Here is a 22,869-nt window from a genome sequence, read left to right as displayed (position 1 = left end):
ACATAGCATTGCATCGTACTGTGAACCACGTTGCAGTGCTTATACGTGTACATATTTAGGTATGCTAATTTTGCTAAAGGTAAATATGTTTTCTCACTAGCTATATACTTGAGAACCCTTATCTAAATATTTAATTGCCTCTTATGCAACTGAGTGTCAATACAGCAAAGCACTTTGTTGTGTGTCTAACAGGGGGATCAATTAGACTTTCATTGTGTTTTGAAGTGAAGATTCAGTGCTTTACTAGATCATCACAGAAATTGTGAAGACCTTCTTCCTCTCCTTCCCAGAATCTCCTAAATTACTTGAATCTTCTTAATCTCAAGTGAAAGTAGAAATTTATTAGTCTCATAGTGGCAATTCTAAATGCATAGGGACAGAAATAACTGATTTCTGTTTTCTGATGTAGGTTGCTGCTTAGTTAGACCATCTTTGACAGCTTTTTGTTTAACCTGTTGTCAAATAGATTCTTAACTATGGTTCAAGTAGAGTCTTTCACCTGTTAAATGTCTCATCATTCTGAAGTGCTGGGGACATTTTCCTCACTAACATTCAACCTCTATTTATTCTCTGCAAATTAATATTATCCAAAGACTTAAATTCTAATTCTTATGCAAAAGTGTTTTTATTTTCCTTTCACAATGAATCCCAATTAGAATAATTATTTCCAGAGACTGGGAAAAAGGCAATTGAAACAGATGCCTCTTTGAGACTAATGAAAAAATGCTTTTGGCTTCAACATAAAAATTATTTTCTCTTTATTACAAAAGTAGCACATAATGGCCAAATTTCAGTTAACTGTGCCATCTCACATTTGAATATGTGCTGGATGTGGGAGCAAAATACTTCATTTCAAAATAATTAATGTGACTGTGTGGCAGACCAAAGTTTCCACAGGAAATTAGATGGAAACACTTTGTAGTCCACAGAAACTCTCTTCATTTACACAATTGTGACATGTATGAAAATGTAGAAAATTCTAACCCTTGTTTGTAAAATAGAAATGTATAAATAATTCCACAGTCTGATTTTCAGTGAAGAATATTACGGAAACAACTTAAAGTAGAATAGGTGATACATAAATTCATGTCTTAAAACGTGCACTGTTGTAGCCTGTTGGTATCATCTCACTCTTCAGCAGCCATAGCATAGCTAGACATTTCATTTTACTGCCTAAAGAGTTTGACTCACATCTTGTTAAAACACTGAGAACCCTTGCAGTAAGTTAATAAACATAGAATTTGCACATATAAATCTACAAGTATGTGTTTCCTCTCGGGATTTTCTTGCCCCAGACTATCTTAAAAAACTTTCTCCAAGGATTTATTCTCCTCCATCTGCTGACTTGTTGCAGAGCAAGTCACTTTTTGATTAAAAAGTCTGGGGGGAATACAACAATGAAGTAAATTAATGTTTTATCAGATGTTAACTTTTTTTTTTTTCAGAGAGAATAAATTAGTAAAAAGTAAATTGCTCACGTTTTAATTAGAAGAAGAAAATGGTGGGTTTATGCTTATATTGTAAGGAGAAATTATTTTAACCAATTACCCAACCACTGGGGAAATTAATATGGAGCCTCAGAATTACTGCCTGTGGTGTAAAAGAAGCCCAAACTGTCTAATCAGATAAATGTTAAATTTTCAAAAGCAAGATTTCAGTTCTGTTGAAACAGTTTCAGATAAATGTGGGTTTGAATAACTAGAGAAACAACCTCTTAAACCAGTTCATCCTGGGAAAAACACTCTATTTTGGATATGAGTATTTTGGTGCATAATTTTCAGTCTTACTTTGGAAAAGCAGTTTCTTTGCTTTTATTGTATTTTTTCAGTCTTTTGGGGCAAGGTGAGAATTGGCATTGGATTACAGAACTTTATGACAAGATGAATAATATTTTAGAACCAGTAAAGTACATATATATATTTAGATACATGTAGATTTGTATATGTGTGGTTATGTGTGTGCGTGTGTGTATATATACATATATATGTAAATATGTATATATGCATATATAAAATACTATATTTGTATTGGTCTTACAATGAAATAATCTTTAAAAATACACTTCAGTCAGTATTTTAGACTCGGATTTGGGGAAATATATAAGGGAGGTAACTCATCTCTGGTTATAAGTGCTTAACTTAGAGTATTTTGCTGTTCTGCTGTACATCCCACAAGGGGAGGTATTATTAGAGTAATCATTTACACTAATCTATATGATGCCCTGTGAGAGAAACACAGATTCCTTCAGTAGAAGTTAGTGTTATTTTTGAAATATATATTGAATGTGTCCTTGCAGAATTCAGTCCCAGAGACTCATGTAAACTGAGTCCCTGAGAGACACGACTGAAAATAATATCCCTGTATAGGTTTGTTACAAACATTTGTGGATGCAGTGTTTGAAGAAGGTGCTCTCTCTGAGGAGCAAAGAGGATGGTGCAGAACAGTCTAGATGTAGTTATCTGTTTAGATAAAACATGGAACTAAGACAAGGTGTGTTTAGAATAAATTTTAAAAAAGAATGAGATCAGTGAAACAACCTTCCACTTGAAGTGACAGTTACCCAGAAGGCAAATGACGATAGATCACTGATCTGATGATTGCACATCATATTAGACACATACTTGCTTATGTTGACTTTATACAACAATGAAAAGCACGAAGCTGCTTTTAAGAATGAAAGTCCCATTTGTCCCATGCCTATGAGTCCTTAAAAACCAGATTTTTAACTCCTGCCTTTGATCTGCATGGCTTTTTATCAGCACAAATTAAATCTTACTTGTTGCTTGTTTCTCAGTTCTCCTGAAATTCCTGATGATGTGCTATCCCACAGTACCTGAGTTTAGTAACCTTTCCTCATCAATATAACTCCTGAAAGACCTTCCCTTTGTTGAGGCTTAAGAGCCACATAAGAAAAGCAGTGGCTTTCATTTTTCTGTAATGAAACTCCCTCTTTTAAAGCTGGAAATTGATTTATTTCTTCTTTTGACATATAAAGATTGAGTGTATTTTCGAAAATGTAGAGGCACAGCAGGCAAAGAATGTTGGTGATACAGAAAAGTTAGTGTTGAAATGCATCATCTTCTTGAAGAGCATTGCTTAGTGCCAGACATGGTGTTCTGTCACATAATGTTTCCTGTGTTTTTTGAACGGAGTTTGATGCTTAGAAACAGAATTCTTGTTTAAGATCTCATCAACTCTTGCTGCTCATTCTACATTGAGTCATTATCTGCTGACAATCCATAATTATTTTCACAGCGACCAGTTATGATGTATCAGGGAGAGCATTCTAAATTAGGAATAAGCAGCAGATAAGTGGCAAAAAGAAATAATACTTCTGATTTGGTGAAATTGTCCCTTGTGATGCAGGGAATTTAAAATAAGAGGCAAAAGAAGAAAAGGTCAGGAAAACAAAAAAGCTTGATACATTCTGTACTTCTCCAAGCAGAGTATTTTTCAGGTCCCTATTTTTAAATAATTATAATATCCATTATAGGAAAGAAATCTTGCTATTCCGTAAATGGAATTTACAAATATAAGGAACATATTTGACCAAGGAACTTTTCATTTTGATAAAACCAAGTTTTTTGGGAGAAAATATTCACAAAAAAGTAGATAAATACATGTTGATTTGCCATATATTTCTCTAAAATATAAATAGTGAGCATGTAAACTACTGTTAGCTATTTTGTCTGTGAGTGTATAGTAATGTGTATTATGAAATCTGAATTCACTGAAGTGGACAGAAGTTTTTCAAATTCATCCTTTTGCAGAAATGCAAGAGCAGAGAGGGAAGGAATGGTAGCAAGATGACTTTTGGTATTTACTGGGTTTAACACTGGTAAGATAGACCATGAGAATGTCTTAGGGCAGAGGTAGCCAAACCTCTTGAGCATTGAAGCAACCTATGAGTACTGAAAGTGACCAAAACAGCTGACTGCTCTTAACTGCTGCTGCTTTGCCCCTGTGCCATGGGCCAATTCACACAACCCCACCTCTTCTTTCTCTTCATTTCCACATGATCAACAAGGCATTGTGTGTCTCATTTGGTTTTCTGGTTTTAAGGCCTCCTGCCCCTTGCTCACTCTATTTCTACATGTATTGTTGTTTCAAAGTGTTTCTTTCTCAGGTCAACAGGCACTAACTCCTTGAATTTCTAGAAAACATCCAAAAAAATTGGTGTATGGATTACTTTAAGTGTTTGTGAGTTGTGTGGTACTTGCAAGATGCAGTTTGGCAAACATGAGTTAATGTCCTTGGGTGAACTGCCCTTTTTCCTTCCCTCCATTTTCTGAGATGTTATTTTACAGTTAGAAAATTTGTCTTTCTATTACATTTGTTGTCTGTTTTGATTCTTACACTTTCTCTGTTTCTGTTGAATATAGGATGAAGTTTGTCCCAAAGCCGATGGTGATCCTGTTCAGCGGTGTGTATGGGCAACTGCTGTTAATGTAAAAGACAAGTTCATATACGTAACTCAGCCCACGCTTGACAGAGTTCTTATTGTTGATGTGCAGTCTCAGAAGGTTGTACAGGTATTTATTTCTCATTTTTTAAGTTACTATTTAATTTAGACAAAAGAATTTAAGCCTTCATATTTGAGAAACAGAAATACAGTAATCTTGAGAGGAAACACGTTATTTGGAAAAAAGCTCACCTACTTTCAACATTCAGCAGCAGCATCTGTTTAGCAACTGTTCTTCTCAATAGACAATTGGGAGGGAGATAACATGAAAATGGCTCTTATAAATATTATTCAAGTAATTGAGGAAATTATTTCTTTAGGAAGTTTTTGGCTTGAGGTACTGTTAAGATCCAATTATTAAGGTTCTTTGGAAATACCTCTGCCCGAATTAAGGTGTAAATGAGACCATATGTCAGTCAATAGTATAGCTTTTATTTGATAGAAAATATGAGAGAGAGAGGGAGGAAAAGAGGAGGGGGGAGCAGAAAGAGGGAGAAAGAAAATATCACCATCCGTGGATCCCAACAATGTTGTGTTGATCCTCTCCAGCCGGTCTTCTTGGTGGTGGTGGTCCCCCCAAAAGCACAGAATGCCATGGGTTAATATACACTCAGACCAGGGGCAATGTCCAGGCATGTCCCCCAAAGGGAGGGGCAGCCTCTAGCAGCAGACTCTGCTTGCATCACGTGCACTCCTGTGGTGCCAGGCCTAGCACTCTGGGGGGTCTGTGATGGATTGTGACTCCCCCTCAGCTGCCTCTCACGTGAAAGTCCCATGGATGTGGCCTGTGGGGTTGGGGGTTCCACAGCTGGGCCAGTTTGTGTCAACCTGGCTTCTGTGGGCTGTGCTCTCCCCCACCCCAAACTCAGCCAGGGATGATTCTCAGCACAGCTGGTGGCTTTGGCCTTTGTGGATGCATACCTTTCTCTCAGCTTGAGATGACTGAACAATAGGTTTCCCTTTATCTAATCTCAGCAGTTTGACTTCCAGTCCAAAGTCCCAGTCAGGTATCTTCAGGGAGGCTTCTTTGATTGTAGCTTCTTTATGCACTTTTTGTTATAATGAGCAAAACTTTATATCAATGTTTGAGGCATGAACTATTTCAGTCTCTGACAGGTACCTTTCACTTGAAAATTAAGATTGGCTAAAATAGAGACTTATCACAAGAATGTGTCTATCAGTTTTGACAGGAATGGTCAGGTTTGGCTACAGAAGGTGGAGGACTGTTACTCTCTTCACATTTAGGCAGAGAAATTACTGAAACAGTAAAAATAAATACCACGCGTAGCCAAGACAGGACACTATGAATTCAAACTTCTTCTCTACCCCTCTTTCTTGGTCTCTGGGATGCTGGAGATACTCTGCTTACTGAAAATAATTCATTGAGTAAAAGAGAGAAATCAGTGCTATGCTACAGAGACTAATGCAGACATAGAGTTCGTACAAACCAGCTGTGGTATGTTGACTCTGACTGGGGCAAGATAGCCCCAAAGCCACTCTGTCACTCGCCTCCCCAGCTGGACAGGGGAAAGAAAAGGCTTGTGGGTTGAGATAAGGTCAGGGGAAGATCACTCCCCAGTTATCATCACAGTCAGAACAAACTTGATTTTGATAATAAATTCAACTCATTTCCCTTCCAAAATCTAAGCAGGATAATGGGGAGTAAACCAAGTCCTAAAAACACCTGCCCCCCAGCCCTCCCTCTTTCCTGGGCTTAATTTTATTCCTGAATCTCTGCCTCCTCCCCCACCAGCAGTGAGGGAGATGAGAAATGGGGGTTATGGTCCGTTTGTTACTTGTTATTTCTGCTGCTGCTTCTTCCGCAGAGAGAGTAGTCTTTTCTCTGCTCCCTCATGGGGCCACTCCCACAGGAGACAGTCCTCCATGAACTCTCCAATGTGAGTCTTTCCCATGGGCTTCAGTTCTTCCCAAACTGCTCCAGTGTATGTCCCTTTCTGTGGGCTACAGTCCTTCAGGTACAGACTGCTCCAGGTTGGGTCCCCTATGGGGTCACAAGTCCTGCCAATAAACCTTTAAACAATGTGGGTGCCTCACTCCACAAGTTCATGGGTCCTGCCAGGAGCCAGCTCCATCATCGGCTTCCCATGGATTCAGAGCCTCCTTCCGGCATTCCCCTGCTCCAGCGTGGATTCCCCACAGGCTGTAGGTGGATCTCTACTCCATCATAGAGCTGCATGGGCTGCAGGGGCACAGCTGCTTCACCATGGTCTTCACCACAAGCTGCAGGGGATTTTCTGCTGGGTCACCTGGAGCACCTCCTGCCCCTCCTTCTCCACTGACCTTGGTGTCTGCAGGGCTGTTTCTCTCTCATATGGTTGCAAGTATGTCTCCACAATGATATTTTTTTTCCTTCTTATCTATGTTATCCCAGAGGTTTTGCCCCACCACGGATTGACTAGGTCTTGGCCAGGAGCAGGTCCATGTTGGAGCCAGCTGGCACTGGCTCTGTTGGACACGAGGGAAGTGCCTGGCAGCTTCTCACAGAAGCCACCTGTATAGCTTCCCCCTGCTACCAAAAGCTTGCCAGGCAACCCCAATACACCAAGGTACCAAAACAGTGCTCATAGTTTCATCATATTCATAGGAAACAGGTGTTCTTTAGTAAAATAAAACATGTATTTTTTTAAATTAGAAATCTAACTAAATTGTTAATATAAACCCCACTTAAATAGAGCTTTTCTTCATGCCTTTTGCTTCTTTCACTGATAAATGAATGAAAATCTTTAATGTATAGATTATATGTTAAGGTCCAGGTAGACATTATTGTGTCTTTTCAATACTTAAATGGGACTTATAAGAAAGTTGGAGACAGATTTATTAATAGGGGCAGTAGCAATAGGACAAGGGGAAATGGTTTTAAACTAAAAGATGGTAGATGCAGACGAGATATAAGGAAGAAATTTTTTACAATGAGGTTTGTGAAACACTGGCAGAGGTTGCCCAGAGAGGTAGTCAAAGCCCCATCTCTGGAAACGTTCAAACTTAGGTTAGATGGAGCTCTGAGCAACCTGATGTAGTTCAAGATATCCCTGCTCGCTGCAGAGGGTTTGGACTAGATGACTTTTAAAGACCCCTTCCAACTCAAACTATTGCATGATGTAAGTATACCCATGTATTATGTATATTCATGTAAAATTTAAAAATAAATAATAAAATTTCAATTATAAAATTGTCGCTGTTGAGCCGCTAGCAGAGAAAAAGACCTGAGTTCTCAGTGTGGCAAGAAAGAAGAAATTTATTATTTTGATTTCAATATATATAGACTTTTCAGAGGTCACCCAGATTCGTCAGTCAGAAACCTCCCCCTAGGCCTGATTGGCCAGGCCTGAACTGTCCAAATCTCGAGACACTGTTTAAAAAATATGCAAACTTTATCTTTGTTTATAAAACACAACGGAATGTTCTCACGAGAAAGACCTGTGCTAGCCACATAAAATTACATTAATTTCACAAATAATTTTAATACTTTTGCATGCTTTAAATATATGCTTTCTGTATTCTGTGTCAGCTGACTAAGACGTGGCTTCCTCAGAACTTCAGCTCTCCAAATGGTAACAGGGACTTATGCAATGTTTTATTCAAAACGTTAATAATCAAAAAGTTGTTGGTTTTTTGTTGTTTGGTTTTTTGGTTTTTTTTTTTTTTTGTTGTTGTTGTTTTTTTAAATTGACCTCTGCATAATAAAATAGAGATAAACTGAGTAGGTAAAGATTTTTTTTTCTGAAAACATTACTTTTTTTACAACTGGTTCAGTGTGTTACTTCAGGAAAAGAGACTTAAAACCCATAGTCTCACCACAATCCACAAATTTGAAGGACTGGAATTTCTGGAAATGTTTTCCATGGTCTCTGACTAATGTTCAGGTATCTGTTTCCTTTTCTACATAGGAGGGATGAAATATCAATGTAATTGCATTTATTAGCATTTAGACTTCAGTGTCAAAAGCACATGATGCCTCTTGAGCTCACTAAAAATAGGTTTTAATTTAGGTTTTTTGAAATAGGTTTGTCCATAGACTCTTCTAATTTCTCTTCAGTTACATTCGTTACTGTTTTAAATATGTATAAATATATATCACTTTACCATTACACAATGTGTAGAGATACTTAGGAAAGATGTATTTTAATTAAAAAGTAAAATTCAGTAAATTAACCGTTAATTAGAAGTGCAAGCCTGCCCTAGAAATATGCGAAGCAATTGTCCACCTTTTGAATGGAGTTAGATTGTTCTATCCTATCAATATTCAAGTTTCTTTAATGAGCTGAAAACCAGACATACTGAATGCCTAAATGTAACACAGAGATTTGTGCATTATGTCTGTGCTATTTAGCAAATATATTGAGCTAAAACTGGGATACTCCACAAGCTTTCATGTTATTCCAGGGGAATAAATAATCACTTTCAAAGAAATTTTATTTCCTTGAAATAAAGCGATAGAATAGCTTTGCTTTTCCACTAACTTAATAATATCCAGGATGTGAACTTAGGAAAGTATAGAATTAAGTTTACGCCAGCTGTGGAAACCTTTTGCAGGAATGAAAGTCTTGGCTTTGATGGTTCCAGGTGTTTTAAGAATTCATAATAAATTAGCTTTCCATTTCACAACACTTAACAAAGATATTAGGTAAGACAATAGAACTAAGGAATAACAGTTTAACCGGATAAACAAATTAAACCAAATTTGTTACTGTCACTTTAGACCAGCTAAGTGGATCTACTATTCGTTACTGATCTGAGTGTTATTTCTGAGGATACACTTAGCCACATACATGGGAAAAGTACAAGGGGACTTGCTCTGTGTCCAGCTTACCCATGCCATTATTCCAAATAGACTTTAAAAAAAAAAAAGCAAAACAAAACAAAAAAAAAAAAGTAAAAGTAACAGTAGATGCAAACAAAACAAAGAAATAATGAAAGCCTAAAAACCTATACAATCTTTATAAAACTGTAAAAGAATAAGACCTCTGCTGATTCACAGATGGGTTTTAGAATTGAAGTAAGGGTTATTTGGAATTCAGTCACAAGTCAAGAGATGCTTTGTTTGGCATTTCTTATAAGAAGCATGGCCCTGTCTTCTTATCTTTTAAAAATAAGCATTTATTTTCTAGCTTTATTTTTTGCAAGCAGGGAGAACATTTTAACCATTAAATGTTGCTCTACTCATATGATACATACTTACAAAAACACTTGTACAAACAGAAGGCACAGAAGTGAATTCAATTTTCCAGTCAGATCAGACTGTTTTCATTACTTAAAATACTGCCTAGCAAAGAAAAAAGAAAATTAATTTATTTTTGGAAAATAGAAATTAAGCTTTTCAGAAATGAGAACATTTTTCTTGTTAAACTGCCTTTTTTAAGAATCATATTAATACAGAGGATATTATTTCCATACATGTATATGTACACGTAACTATTTCTAGTCTACATCTTAAATAAGAAACCACCTTGCAAAAAAGCACACAGACTGTTAGAAACAGATGAGGATATAACTTCATCTTTTGAAAGTGAGAGCACTCTAATAAAACTTCTGTCACTGTGTAAAAAGCCTCAATAAAATTAGAAATGTATTTGAAAGGGTTTTAAGTCATGTAACTATGCTGTTTCCTGTGTAAAAATAATGTTTATTTGGTTTTGCTTATTACAATGCTTTCTCTGAAGTTCTACTGTATATGTTATACTTACTCCTTTCTACTATCAAAGTTAGTGTAAAAGATATGTGCACAGATGTGACAACTAGATTTGAGATTGATTTATTTTTATGACAGGTATATTTATCAAAATAAGTACTTCAGAGGATTCTATAGCAGACCAAATTGAAATGTATTGGACACGTGACACATGATGTTGTATATTTAGAGAGAGATATATAGAGAGAGACTTTTTGACTTATCCAGGCCATTCTCATTCTAAAGTCAAGAGAAGCATTTGCTTTCATTTGTAAATTCTTGAAAGCAAGCACTGTCACCTGCCATTGTGCAGTATTGCTTAGCAGCACACCACTAACTGGGATGACTTAGAGGCTGAAGTATACAGAGTCATCATTGTTCAGTCCTCAGTGTGCTGCTGGCAGATCAGCCTGCTCAGCTAGAAACAGCTGTGAAAGTCTGCTTCTGAGACACTAAACTCTTTTTTGCTGCTAGCTCCCCTCCAGGGAGCTGTACTACCTGTGCCTGACCCTGCAGGCCATTCCTTCTGCTCCTCCTGGCTGTGCCGTGACCCCAGCTCTGAACGCAGCTGGCAGTCCCCTGGCAGAACGTGTGTGGGTCAGACCTTTGTCTGGGGAAGCCAACAGGAAATTTGACATGCCTTGACAAATTAGCTATACAACAGTTCAAGTATTATTTTAAACAACTTGTTTTCTAGTGTGTAGCAGAAAAAAGTTATCAAACACAAATGACCTTTTTCAAGGGGTAACTTCTGATTTTAAATGAGCCGGTGAGCAACCTGGCTTCATTATCCATTTTCAAAAGGAAAAACAAATTCTGCTTAGATGAAGTGGTCGCTTGCAACACCTCAGGAGTACTGTAAAGTATCATCAGCAGCCTCAGCCAGCCATTAGTGCATTATCTTGAGGATCTACATCATTAGTTTAAATTAGATTCACTTAATTAGCCAGCTGGTACTCTCCTTGACACACTGATAAACAAGCTGTGCTTTATAGTTCCAAAATGGTAAGACTGAAAAACGATTTCCACCTATTTTTTCTTCTTTAATGATGAAAATAAAAAAGTAATCCCCTCAATTGTTTACCCACTGCAGAACATCCCTTGATCAAATACATTGTACTCCCATTTCATACCTCTGAAAGCTTCAATTCTCATCACAAAGGAAGTTTAGAGCTCAGCTGTCTAAAAGGCTCATGGTCTCAAGAGACAGTGCTCAAAGCTGTAGGGAAAACACTTTGGTTCAGATCACAAGTCTATGAGAAGTAGCAACTGTGATTGGAAAACATATGAAAAGAATCTTTTCAACTTCAACGAAATACATTTTAACAGGTAGGAAGCTTTGGGTGCAGCAATATCGTGTTGGTTTTATGCAGTAACATCTTCCATTAATTCTGGTATGTGGCTTAAGAATACCTTTCCCCTTTTAACCATTTTCCCCTGATTGGTGTAGCTTTCAACCAATACATGAAAGTGAGAGTGATGGCAGGGAAGAAGGATAAGCAGTTTTTCACTTGATTTAAAACCTTTGTTTTTAACTTCTTAATAGCTTCAGTATAATATAATTTTTATGCCAAGCGTTAGAGTACACAATGAATAAAAAACACATTTTCAGCAATTCAGTAACTCTGAATTAATCAGAGGGCTGTTTCAACAATTGACAACATAATTCTTAAATACAGTATGATAATATCTGGAAATGCATATCTACTCATCATTTTCATTCAAGCATATACTGTATTTTCTTTGAAAATGTGACAGAAGAAGGGTTTCTATTTTTATTATTTTTCAGGCAGTAAGTACAGATCCTGTTCCGGTGAAATTACACTATGATAAATCACATGATCAAGTCTGGGTGCTGAGCTGGGGAAGCATGGAAAAGAATTCACCAACTTTGCAGGTGAGGTGATCAGAATGATTATTATTATTATATAATATATAATTATTATTATATTTCCTTATATAGTCAAATTAAACCTTTGTGTAATTGCAATGTTTTGCATATTTTCCTTTACTCATTATTACCATGACCCCAGCAGGGACAGAGAAATGATTGCAGGTAACCAGAAAACAAGTCAGACAACTGACTTTTCAAAAAAAGTTAATGATTATTTTCAACAGCTGTGATCAAAATTGACAGAAGGATAAGGAATACAGTTGAAAGCAGCAACATGTTCGGTACTGCCAGTCTTTTAAGAGCAAACTGTTGCTGTTCATGATATTCCTGTGCCTAGTTAGAGGATAAACTAGACTTTAGGCATATTTCCATTTCATTAATGTCATAATAAAATTCTGGAGGTGTCAAGCTCTGTCTTTACTGGTTTTTTTTCCAGATGAAAAATATTAAAATCTTTATTTGTCCCATACCTTGGACCCGTGACAAACCTAGGGACAATCACTAAAGAAACATCTCAAGAGGCTGTACTTACGTTACTACTTTTTTATTAATTTCTGTTCCTTATTTATAGTAATCCTCTGAGACTGTGATGATCACCTTTATATCATAATTTAAAAATTAATTTTTATTTTAATTTATTTTCCTTTTCTTCAGGAGTTAATGAAATCCTTATGTATCTAATATATACTTATATAGAAGGAAAAGAATAAGAGAAATTTGAAAAGCAAAATTAGTAACATTTGAAAACACCTTTTTAGCACCTACAGACACTCAGTATCTTTGAGCATGCGAGGTAATTTTTGGAAGTTTAGTTGTCACTCCTCCCCAGAATGGATAATTGAGTAAGTCTTGCCATATTTTAAAGAGATCATCCTCACCCTCAGTTTTAATTACAATGTAGATAATAGATTTTTTTTTAATCCAGTCTTAAATGCAGGTATGTAAATACCATAGTTGTTATTATATGGAATCGTCTTTTAGTCATCCATAAGCATTTGGCTCAGAGAAGGTCCAAGATTTTGAGATTTGAATAAAATTGGTTCACAACAATTTAAGGAATATGTAAACTCAATTCAGCTTGTTCTTCTCAAATATGTGTGCTATGTTGAATTACCTCATGATTGACAAGAATTGGGGGTATGCATAGCCATGTGCTCCAGTGGATCTGTTGATAGCATTTTATCTTTTCACTCTGGCTGAAGTGCTTAAGAAATTCAATCTCAGTCTAAGATCTATTGTTAGAAAAAGATAAACAAAAAACTTAGTTTAAACTAATAACTGTAAAAGGATTTAGTAATGTAAATGAATGATTATGGATTCAGTGGTGATAAAAAAAAGATGGAGGGGAAAAAGAAGTATGAAGACTAAGTGGTCAGGTATGTAATAGTTCTCTGAAATCTGTAATGTTGATCAGCTTTATTCACTGCCATTTGCATTCATTTTCTTGGTAACTGAAAGATAATACAAGAGAAGGAATACAGAGGCAATGCTGCATTCATTCATTCATTTGGACTGAGATTTAGTTTTTAAAGAGCATTTCTATAGTTTATAAGGATGTTACTTTTTGCAGGTGATAACACAAGCCAGTGGGAGTGTTTCTCATCATACAATCCATACTCAGCCAGTGGGAAAGCAGTTTGACACAGTGGATGACTTTTTCATTCCAGCTACAACCCTTATCATCACCCATGTACGGTAAGTCTTAGCCAAAGGTAGTGAATGTAGGATTGTCTTTTTGTTCATCCAAATAACAGGCTCTGGCTGCGACAGAATTGAACAATTTGACCAGCTGGATTTTAAAAGACATATGGAAAAGAGAAAGAGAGGGTGAGAAAACAGGACAACACTTAACACAGGCATAAAGCAGAACTCTCCCCAAGACCTCTTAGAGTAAAATCTATTTTTCTTCCTCAAAATACATTTGTAACAATGTGATATGTAATTTTCTTTTCATATTCATTCTGCAACATTTCTACCTGTAGGGAGTGAATATTTCTGCAGTCTAGGACTAGTATATCTGAGTATTGCATTCATGTATAATAGTAGTTTGTATATTTAGAACTTTTAAGTTTCTTTGCAAGATGACACAGATCCATTTAATCTCAAAACACCTCTGCCAACAATTAAATCCATTGTTTATTCTGATATTCCAAGTTCAAGTTTCCATAGACATGCCTTCATGAAATGATCTTAAGAGTCCTATGATATCATCATTCAGTTTTAGCAAAAATCACAAATCACAGGTGTAAATATTGATCTCCATTAAATAGGATATAATTTCTGATTATAGTGAGTGGTTTTCTTTTAAATGTGAAAACATGCAATTTAGGATGATTTTACAATAGATTCCAGAATTTGCACTATACATGCCTGTGAACAATCTAGTCTCCTGTATCAAAGAACATTTGGCTTGTCCTAGAGATGTTGTTGATGAAAGATAATTTTAAAATTTCCTACAAAACTCCTAACTAGCAACTACGTTAGCAATCAACCATATGCAATTTTTAAAGAAATATCCAAATTAATATAGCTGAATAATAAATTGACTCTAAGTGCCATCATTACTGTATTTCTTGAACTGAGTAGACCAATTCCTGTCGTGTCCCTGAAGTAATCTGGAGTCCTCACATTCAGCCTTAGGAAAGCATTAAATATTTATGCTGTATTTGGAACAGATATGCGTTGTGAGAACAAAAGTTACTACTTCATAAATTAGCAAGTACTAGAAGTACTGCCCAAACAGAGCTGACATTTAGGTACTTTAATATTCAAGTTAATAGGAAAATTAAAACATGGATAGGTATAAACATCATGCAAGGAGGGGAATCAGGACTGGGAAAAGAAAAATAGGGCCAGTCCAAAACAAGTGTTGGATTTGTCTAACTCAAACTATTTTAAATCGATATTTTGCACAAAAAAGTCAACTAGGCTCTTCCTGCTTTGCATGTTGAGTCACCGTTACCTTCAGCTGATGAGTCATTTCACATGTCCTATATGCAACTCAAGAGAAAAGGGAATGAAAGAATAAAAGGAAACCCACAGGAATAAAAAAAGGTGTATGAAACTAATTGAACACTGAAAGAAGAAAATCGGATAAGTGACTGTAGATATATAACAAACATGTACATCAATCCAGGCCAACTAATTTTTTTCTTTTTTTATTTTGTTTGTTTGTTTGTTTGTTTGACATTTTTATGCTAGATAAAGACCAAAAGAAAATTCCTGATTTGGCAAAAAGCCTGCAGCAGTTTGTCCACTGTTAAAATCATAGATTTGGGTGACGAAATGAACAAAAAACCATTTTGTTTTACCAAATTATGAGCTTACTAGAAATGTTATTAATTCTGAGTGCCTTTCTAAAAAGGAAAAGAAAAAAAAACCACTATGTAGACAAATAAAGTGTTGTTTGTTTTTGTTTTTTTTAATGTGTTCCTCATGAGCTATTTATGTTGATAAGTTGTTGAAGATTTTTTATTCCATAAAATGTCTGGCCTGCAAGTACCTTGATTTTTTTATTTAAATAGGAATGAACTATGTGAACAATGTGACAGGAAAGATCTAAAATTTACTGTATTCATCAAATTAGTAGTGATGTAGAAAAACCTAGTCTATTAAATTTAATATCACTAGTTAACAACAACAAAAAAACATTCAATCACAGCATGTGTTTCTCAAGGATGTTAGACAACAAACATAAAGCTTGGGCTTATTATTTTTTTGAGTATATACACCAACCAGGGGAGCAATTTAAGAGTGTGAATTGCAAAAGCAATTGCTACAAGGGAAATAACCCCACTGGCTGAGTTGGCTGGTGTAGTTAATTGCCCAAGGGCCCTGTTTACTCTTTGTCAGAAATCAGTTCCCTTTGACCATGCAATACCAGCCCCTTTCAGTAAAATGAAAGCTTTCTGTAGCTGGTGCATTTGCCACCTCTAAACTAAAATTTTGAGTGATGGAGCAGAAGACAGTATGCATGGCTTAGCAAATTAGCATCCAGAAACAAACACACTGTCTGAATAAAGACAATTCTAAGCAAAAAAAAAAGAAAAAAAGGGCATATCACTTAAAAGAATTAATTAATTTCACAGCAGAGCTCACACAAACCATCTGCTACCATCTGCAGTGTATTGTTATCTACTGCGTATTCTGTCCAATAGGTTGGCTTGTTGACCTGCAGGAATAGAAGAAAAGTCAAATTATAATTTAAAGCTATAGTGAGTAATTATATTTTTCTTTTAAATAAGAGTTAAAATGGTAATTGCTAGTAGTACGTATTTAAGTATTTGAAACTTGTTGCAAAATAATTTTATTTAAGAAGTGATGGAACTGTACTTTTACTTTACATGGGTGGGGTATTTTTATATATGAAAATCCAAATGGGCTGCCCATTAGAAAAGAAATTTCCACATATTTTCATGCACTTTTGGGCAGCAGATAATTTAGGATGCACTTCCTCCAGATCAGGCATTTGAAGAGATACTATACATTTTGATCTTAGGTAAACAATAATTGATTCCAAGGGAAAAAATGCTTTCCCAAGTTTTTTCTGCCACTGACTGAGTTAATATTTGGTTGTACTTATCACACAGCAAGGAGTCAGGGCAAATAACCTTTTGATTTGATAACTAGCAGGCATAACATTCATGCTCTGAACAACTGCGCTGCACCATCAAAGCACCAGCTAACCAAACTGAGCAGGCATGAGCCAAAAGTAGAGGAAGAATAAAAGAATTTATTATCTCTAAACTCTCTTTTGTAATTGGTGGCTAGTTGATATGTTTGCAGAGGAGGACAAGGAAAGAAACTTTGTCATTTGGGGGAGAAAAATATAGTTCAGTACCACCGGTTAGTTTTGGGACATTAGGAAGGTGTCTCTTTCTCTTTTGTTCCAGTAATACTATTTCCTTCCACTACCGAGATGAAGGAGAAACAGTTTTATGCAACCACCATTAAGAATCAAACAATGGTTTGATGGGCCTGTAATCCTTTTGTACCTACATTTATAAATATATATATATGTGTATGTATGTATATATTTATACAGAAAAGAAAATATCTCTTAGTTTCAGTGAAAATATATTAATTATCTCTCTGATAATGTGCAGAGCATCCACACTGATGTTTCCAGATATCAAATCCGTGGTTGTACAGAGAGCCTCAGCTGCAAATAGATCTAGTTGGCGTCCCATGATAATGCTCTAAAAATATAGGTGACTTAATTCTAGAATTTCCTGTCTTTTTTTATGAGACTATTTCACCGACTGTGTCGAAGGGAGGAATTGCCTCATGCCTTTGAGCATTCCTTCATGATGGAAATAAAATTCCTTCTTTTTCTCACTAAACAAGCTCAGAGTTTAGAGGACGTCATTTTCCCCATGACTTTGCATGAGTTTCTTGTGCCAGCTGGTTGCAGTGTAATGCACAACAAATCTCAGTCAATCAGTAACAGAAAAGAGGCTATGACACAAAAGACTGATAATTACTGGTAGGAAAAATGCTGAAAGAATTTTGTTCAGTCCTGCTGTTGGAAATCTGAAGATTTCAAAGGGAAGAAATTATATATTCATCTCGCATATCTTGAGAAATAGCCCGTCTTGCTCTTATCATTGTCTATGCACTCAGTGTCAATATACTTTGAATTATACCAAGAGAATGAATGAATGTAAAGCACTGTTTTTCATGCACATTGTCATGGTCATATTTTCAGTGCAGTGAGCTTGAAAAAGTCTCCCCTTCCCCCACTGCTGTTGAGAAATTGTCAAACACTGGGGCCACAAAAATAGGTAGGATGAGATCTGTTACTCTGTAATAAATGTCATAAATCCCAAGGTGTTTTTCTTCAGTTATTTCTGAAGCTTTTTCCTTTCACAGATGCACCTTATACGAATTGAGTAGATGTTTTAAATATTTGTCCTTATACGTTTGCTAAGAAGAAAATTTTATTCAGTGAGCTATTTTTGTTCCAAAGCAATTCAGCACAGCCAATGATCTTGTCCTTAATTGTCTGCTAATACCACTCCTTATCATAAAAATAGACACTTGCAATTAGTATGTGGGATGGTTGCAGAAATATGACTTGTACAATACTCATGAAAATATAATCTTGGAAGCCTAAGGAGCAAAAGGGCTGATTATTTGAGCTCCACTGTTCATAAATCGAAGTGAACAAAAGATAATTGGAATGAATTAAGGTCTTTCACTACACTCTGAAATGTTTCAAAAGCAGTATTAAATTAACTCACTGTAATGGAGTAACTCTAACTTTTTAGATGTTTTAATCTTTTTGCAGTGTTTTAAATGTCACACAGTTACCTGACCTAACAAGTGGAAGAATGAGCAATCAACTCACTGGTGAGATGGCTCAGGATCTGAATAGAGTTAACACATTTCTGTTTGAGTTTTTTTCTCTCTTTTATGTCTCTGTTGTGTATGGTAATAGGGGAAGCAGTCTTTCTAAAATTACAGTTATTCATTTGCACAAAACAATCCAAAAACTAAGCTTTTGTTTAAGAGGTAATTGGAGCATGCTGCCAATGCATTCCTGTGAACTTTCTTAAATGAAACCCATGTGGGGCAGTGATTCAGTAAATTCACATTTCATTCCAGAGTTTAAGCCCCTACAGAGGAGTGAAGTAGCTGATGGAGTGTGAGAGCACTTTCAGTGTTTCTATGCAAATAATAAAACATAAAATATTATATTTACTGTTAAAATCCCACAAAATCAGAAAAAGCTTTCTCTTCAGTAGTTTGTGAGTGAAACAATGGAAGTGGTAAATACTGACTCAGCTGTTGATAGAACATTAACAAAAGAGAATTAATTTGGGGTTGCAATTTTCACATAGAGAGTATGATTTAGTGCAGAGATAAGGGACAATTTAATATTTTACAAATTCAGTTAATAATGCACATTAGGGGAGCGGAAATTTTGAGACAGTTCTTAATCATCAGGCTATAACCATATAATGATACAGTGAAAATAGGGAAAGAGCTTGAAAGCTTGAGGAATCTGAGACAGCTGAGTAGTACCAGGACAAGAAAAGAAGACCTAGAAAGTACTCTGCAATTTCTAATAGTGAAATCCTACATGGATTAGTAGGATTAGTGAATCCTACATGGTGGCACAGCACACAAAGCAGGTCCAGCTGGCTTAGTGGCTCACTCTGCAGCCTCCCACTCTGTGCCTTATTGAGAGGCTCATGCTAAATGGAAACCTTGTAGTCATTCTTTCCCCTCTCTGCATATTTGCCCCCCAAAAGAAGCACACTTCTGGTCCATAAATGTATTGCTTTTGAAAAATAGATTTTTTGGGAAAGATAGGAGACAGTAAAAAGTGTTTTTCTGCATCTTTTTTTGAGTTTAAATAGTGGATTTTAGAACATCTTTGTTCCAGAAGAAATACAAAGAATGACAGATTGAGAGATTCAGCTCAAACAGTTTTAAAGCACCGAAACTTTGTCCAACTACCATCGTTGGCAAGAGCAACAACTATTAAAATAAGTGCCTTTTCAGAAATGTGCAGGTCCTCTTTAGTGTGTCAAACCTGTATTCTCTATTTCAGTTCTCCTCTGTTTATATGTTCCCACCCAAAAAGTCCATAAATGTAGCCACTACATATCTTTAAACTAAAAAACTCTCAGTCCTTTAGGCAGTTAGAAGATATACCATGCACCCAAATTTACACCTGGAGCCTCTTTCAGCTCCAGTCCTGTATCCTAACTGAAAGGACCAGTGTTTGCAGGCTTTAAAATGTGCTAGGCATTAAGGATTCCCAACTGTGTCTGTGGGAAAGCAACTACAGAAATGATGAAGATGATGATAACTGCAATCATTCCACAAATGCAGTTAAAATTTGCTGCCACTGAAATGATGTTCTGATGTAAACATAACATTTTTGAAGCCAGGGAGTTTTGAAATTCAGGAAGAAAATATTTTAAGATTTAAAGTACATTTTCATCTCAGTGCTATGAAATTTAATTGATAATAAATGGGAAATTTGAATATAGCCAATATAAAACTATTGTAATATTTTTATTCAGTGTGACTGTTTGTTTCTAACCTTGCAAAATAAATGTGTGCACATGTAGACATATGCACACATATAAGGAATCAGTCTGGAAAACTGTCTTCTTTGTGGAATTGGTTATTCTTTGTAATTTTCCCATGTCAGCTGACAATGCAATACTGCTTGACCAATTTATTTAACTTATGGTCCAAATCTTTCCCTCTTAGGTACCTTGAGTAAAACCTCACAAAGCTCTTGAACAACAAATTTCAGCTGTCAGCAGAAAAAAAGATTGTATGAAAGAACCATTTCCACTTCAGTGTGACTGTTAAGAAATGAGAATTCCCTTCAAATGTTACCTGAAACAAGATACTGCAGGCAGCCTTTGTAGCACTATAAAACAACAGTATTAGTTAAAAAAAAAATTTTTTTAAATCCTTGTGTTCTACTTTACCTTCCCCATTAGCTCAGAAAATGGCTGGAACCTGGCTTTAGTAAGTCTAGTCAGCTGTAGTACAGCAAAAGGTAGTTTTGCTAAATTCTAAATTGTACTTTTTTTTTCCCCCACTGTAAGGTTTTTTCGCTTTTGCTTGTGCAGAAGTCATTACAGGAATGTTTACCTTTGAAAAAATATAATCCTCAATCTGAATGGCCAAACCATTGCTAAAAATAAATGTTGTACCTGTCTCCTAGAACCTACCTGCTTTTAAATATTCAGCATCTACTAGTATGCAGAAATATGTGACAAAATGAAATATTTAAAAATATAATCAACTATAAGAAGAAATTAATCCCTGTAATTATGGCACATAATTTGTTGTACCCAGTGGTTAGAAGTTGTCATAGTTCTACCTTAATTACTCACGGATTTTCAAAAAACACCCCGAATTTTAAACAATCATTTATTAACTTGGAGGCAATCTTAAAGTGATGTAATTTACCATTTTCTTTTGTATGTTTGTTAAGAAACATCCAGAGCACAATTATTTTCAAAAAGCTGGGTTTGGCTTAGATGGAGCAGCAAGAATAGTGCTGTAGTCTAGATCTGTGACACTGACCTAGTAAAAATCTTGTAAGTTTTTGAAATTTTTATTTGTACAGTTCTATTTTTAACATTTAGAGTCAATTTTTGTTAATTGTGCTTAAGTTTTCCTATTTGTTGTTACGTTACAAGCCATTCTAAATAGGTTTAAATTATACGAATCAAAGACTTTAAGGAAACTTTCAAATCTGCACAGATAGTCTATTTTGTCTGTGTTCCTTCCATGGGTTCTCAGCTGTCAGCATGTGACATCTTATGGTGAATAAAACATCCAACTTCCATCTTAACAGAGCCACTCAAACCAAACTCCCACCTCCCTTATAATCTACAAATTAGAACACAGCAATTTGTCATGATGTGGCTGATCTTTTTTCCTCATTATAATCTTACATTTTTAATTCAAATGTCATTTCTGATGCTTCTATATGCACAAAATAATATTTTATTTTTTTTTAAGTCTATTATTTTCTTAATTTGGTTCACTAATAAAAACTAAAAGGAGAGAAAGGAATTGTGGTAAAGTTCACTATTTAGTCTCAAGAATATTTCACATATCCCCAGCTCTAACAGTATGTGAACTTCATGTTTAAAATGAAGAAAAAGATCTATTGAGACTGTTTTGATATATGTAATTTATCACCTTTGTAGTCCTCATCTCTGCCTCATTATTCATTCTGTACTAGTGCTGACAATTTCTTTTGGCATATATAAATTTGACTGTGCAGTCCATATGACATCTGCCCACCTTGATGTTACCACATTTTCTGAAGTGCCAGATTTTCTTAATCCTATCCTAGCTTGTACTGACATTTAGGAGCATCTTTAGAATGTTTTTTGTTCACTGTGTCTGTATAGCTAGCCATTTCTTTGACTTTTATTGCTTTAGAAATGATTTTTTTTTAAATTAAATTGCTAGCTCTCCTTCCCTAGAAAGTACGAGACAAAAATGCATTTGCTGCCAACACTAAAAAAGATTTTTGCTGTGTGGGTTCCTTTATGATATAACATGAACAGTTTCGTATATTCCTGGATTCTAAAAACGTAAAAATTAAGATAGTTTTCTTTGTCCTAAAATGTCTTGGATTATTTCTTGTCAGCACTGTTATCACTGGACAACAATTTGCAATTACTAAAAAGTGTATTGTAATACACATTTTGCAAGTGCTCCACATGAGAGACCTCAAACAATTCACAGACTCCTGCATCTCTAGTACCCTAAATAGCCAGGATTTACCTCTACCCTGTGCAAGTGTGCAGTAAGTATGAGAAGTCCTCAGCTTTGTGCTGCATGTTAAAAGAAGCCAGCTCTTCCTGCAAGAAGTGCTTGTAAGCACTTGATTTATCCAGTGGAGTTACAGAAGACAACTTGCATGGAGTTTTTCCCACAAATAAATGCTTGAAAGGTTGTATCACTTGGGATTTTTCCACCCAAGTGAAAACTATCACAATAAGAGTGAGGATTTTGTTGATGACACTTGCAATGTCATTTACTTCAGCTCAGCAGCATTAAATTTGTGGTGTTCATTTTTTAATCCAGAGCCAATCTTATTAAATATGATGTAGGATAAAGTCAGAAGCTGAAAGCTTACTACTGCACAAAACTGTCTATTTTATAATATTATTTTTTATCTCTGTTGTTTGTTGTCTAGTAATGGATTTTTTTTCTATTCAGTCTCAGAGCACAAAGCTTAATTTGGAAAGATCTCTTTATTCTAAGAACATAACACTTGTCAGGATTCCTTCAAGCTCTTGTTGAAGTATTTCTTCCCTTCTGTCTTGC

General features: G+C 35.6%; 1 protein-coding gene across 4 annotated transcripts in view; it reads left to right on the top strand.

The window, feature by feature from the left end:
- The window catches only part of FSTL5 (follistatin like 5), a 266,722-nt gene that overhangs the window by 224,788 nt on the left and 19,065 nt on the right, over positions 1-22,869 (top strand). For all 4 annotated transcript variants that reach the window (XM_085058614.1, XM_085058613.1, XM_085058611.1 and 1 more), the window contains 3 exons: positions 4,383-4,532; positions 11,941-12,048; positions 13,616-13,740. In XM_085058614.1, coding sequence (XP_084914740.1) covers positions 4,383-4,532; positions 11,941-12,048; positions 13,616-13,740 — 383 coding nt within the window. The remainder of the gene's footprint in view (positions 1-4,382; positions 4,533-11,940; positions 12,049-13,615; positions 13,741-22,869) is intronic.

Source organism: Lichenostomus cassidix, chromosome 4, assembly GCF_008360975.1.
Source record: "Lichenostomus cassidix isolate B80296 chromosome 4, HeHo_3.0, whole genome shotgun sequence".
Classification (NCBI taxonomy): domain Eukaryota; kingdom Metazoa; phylum Chordata; class Aves; order Passeriformes; family Meliphagidae; genus Lichenostomus; species Lichenostomus cassidix.
This window is presented reverse-complemented; position numbering and strand designations above follow the sequence as displayed.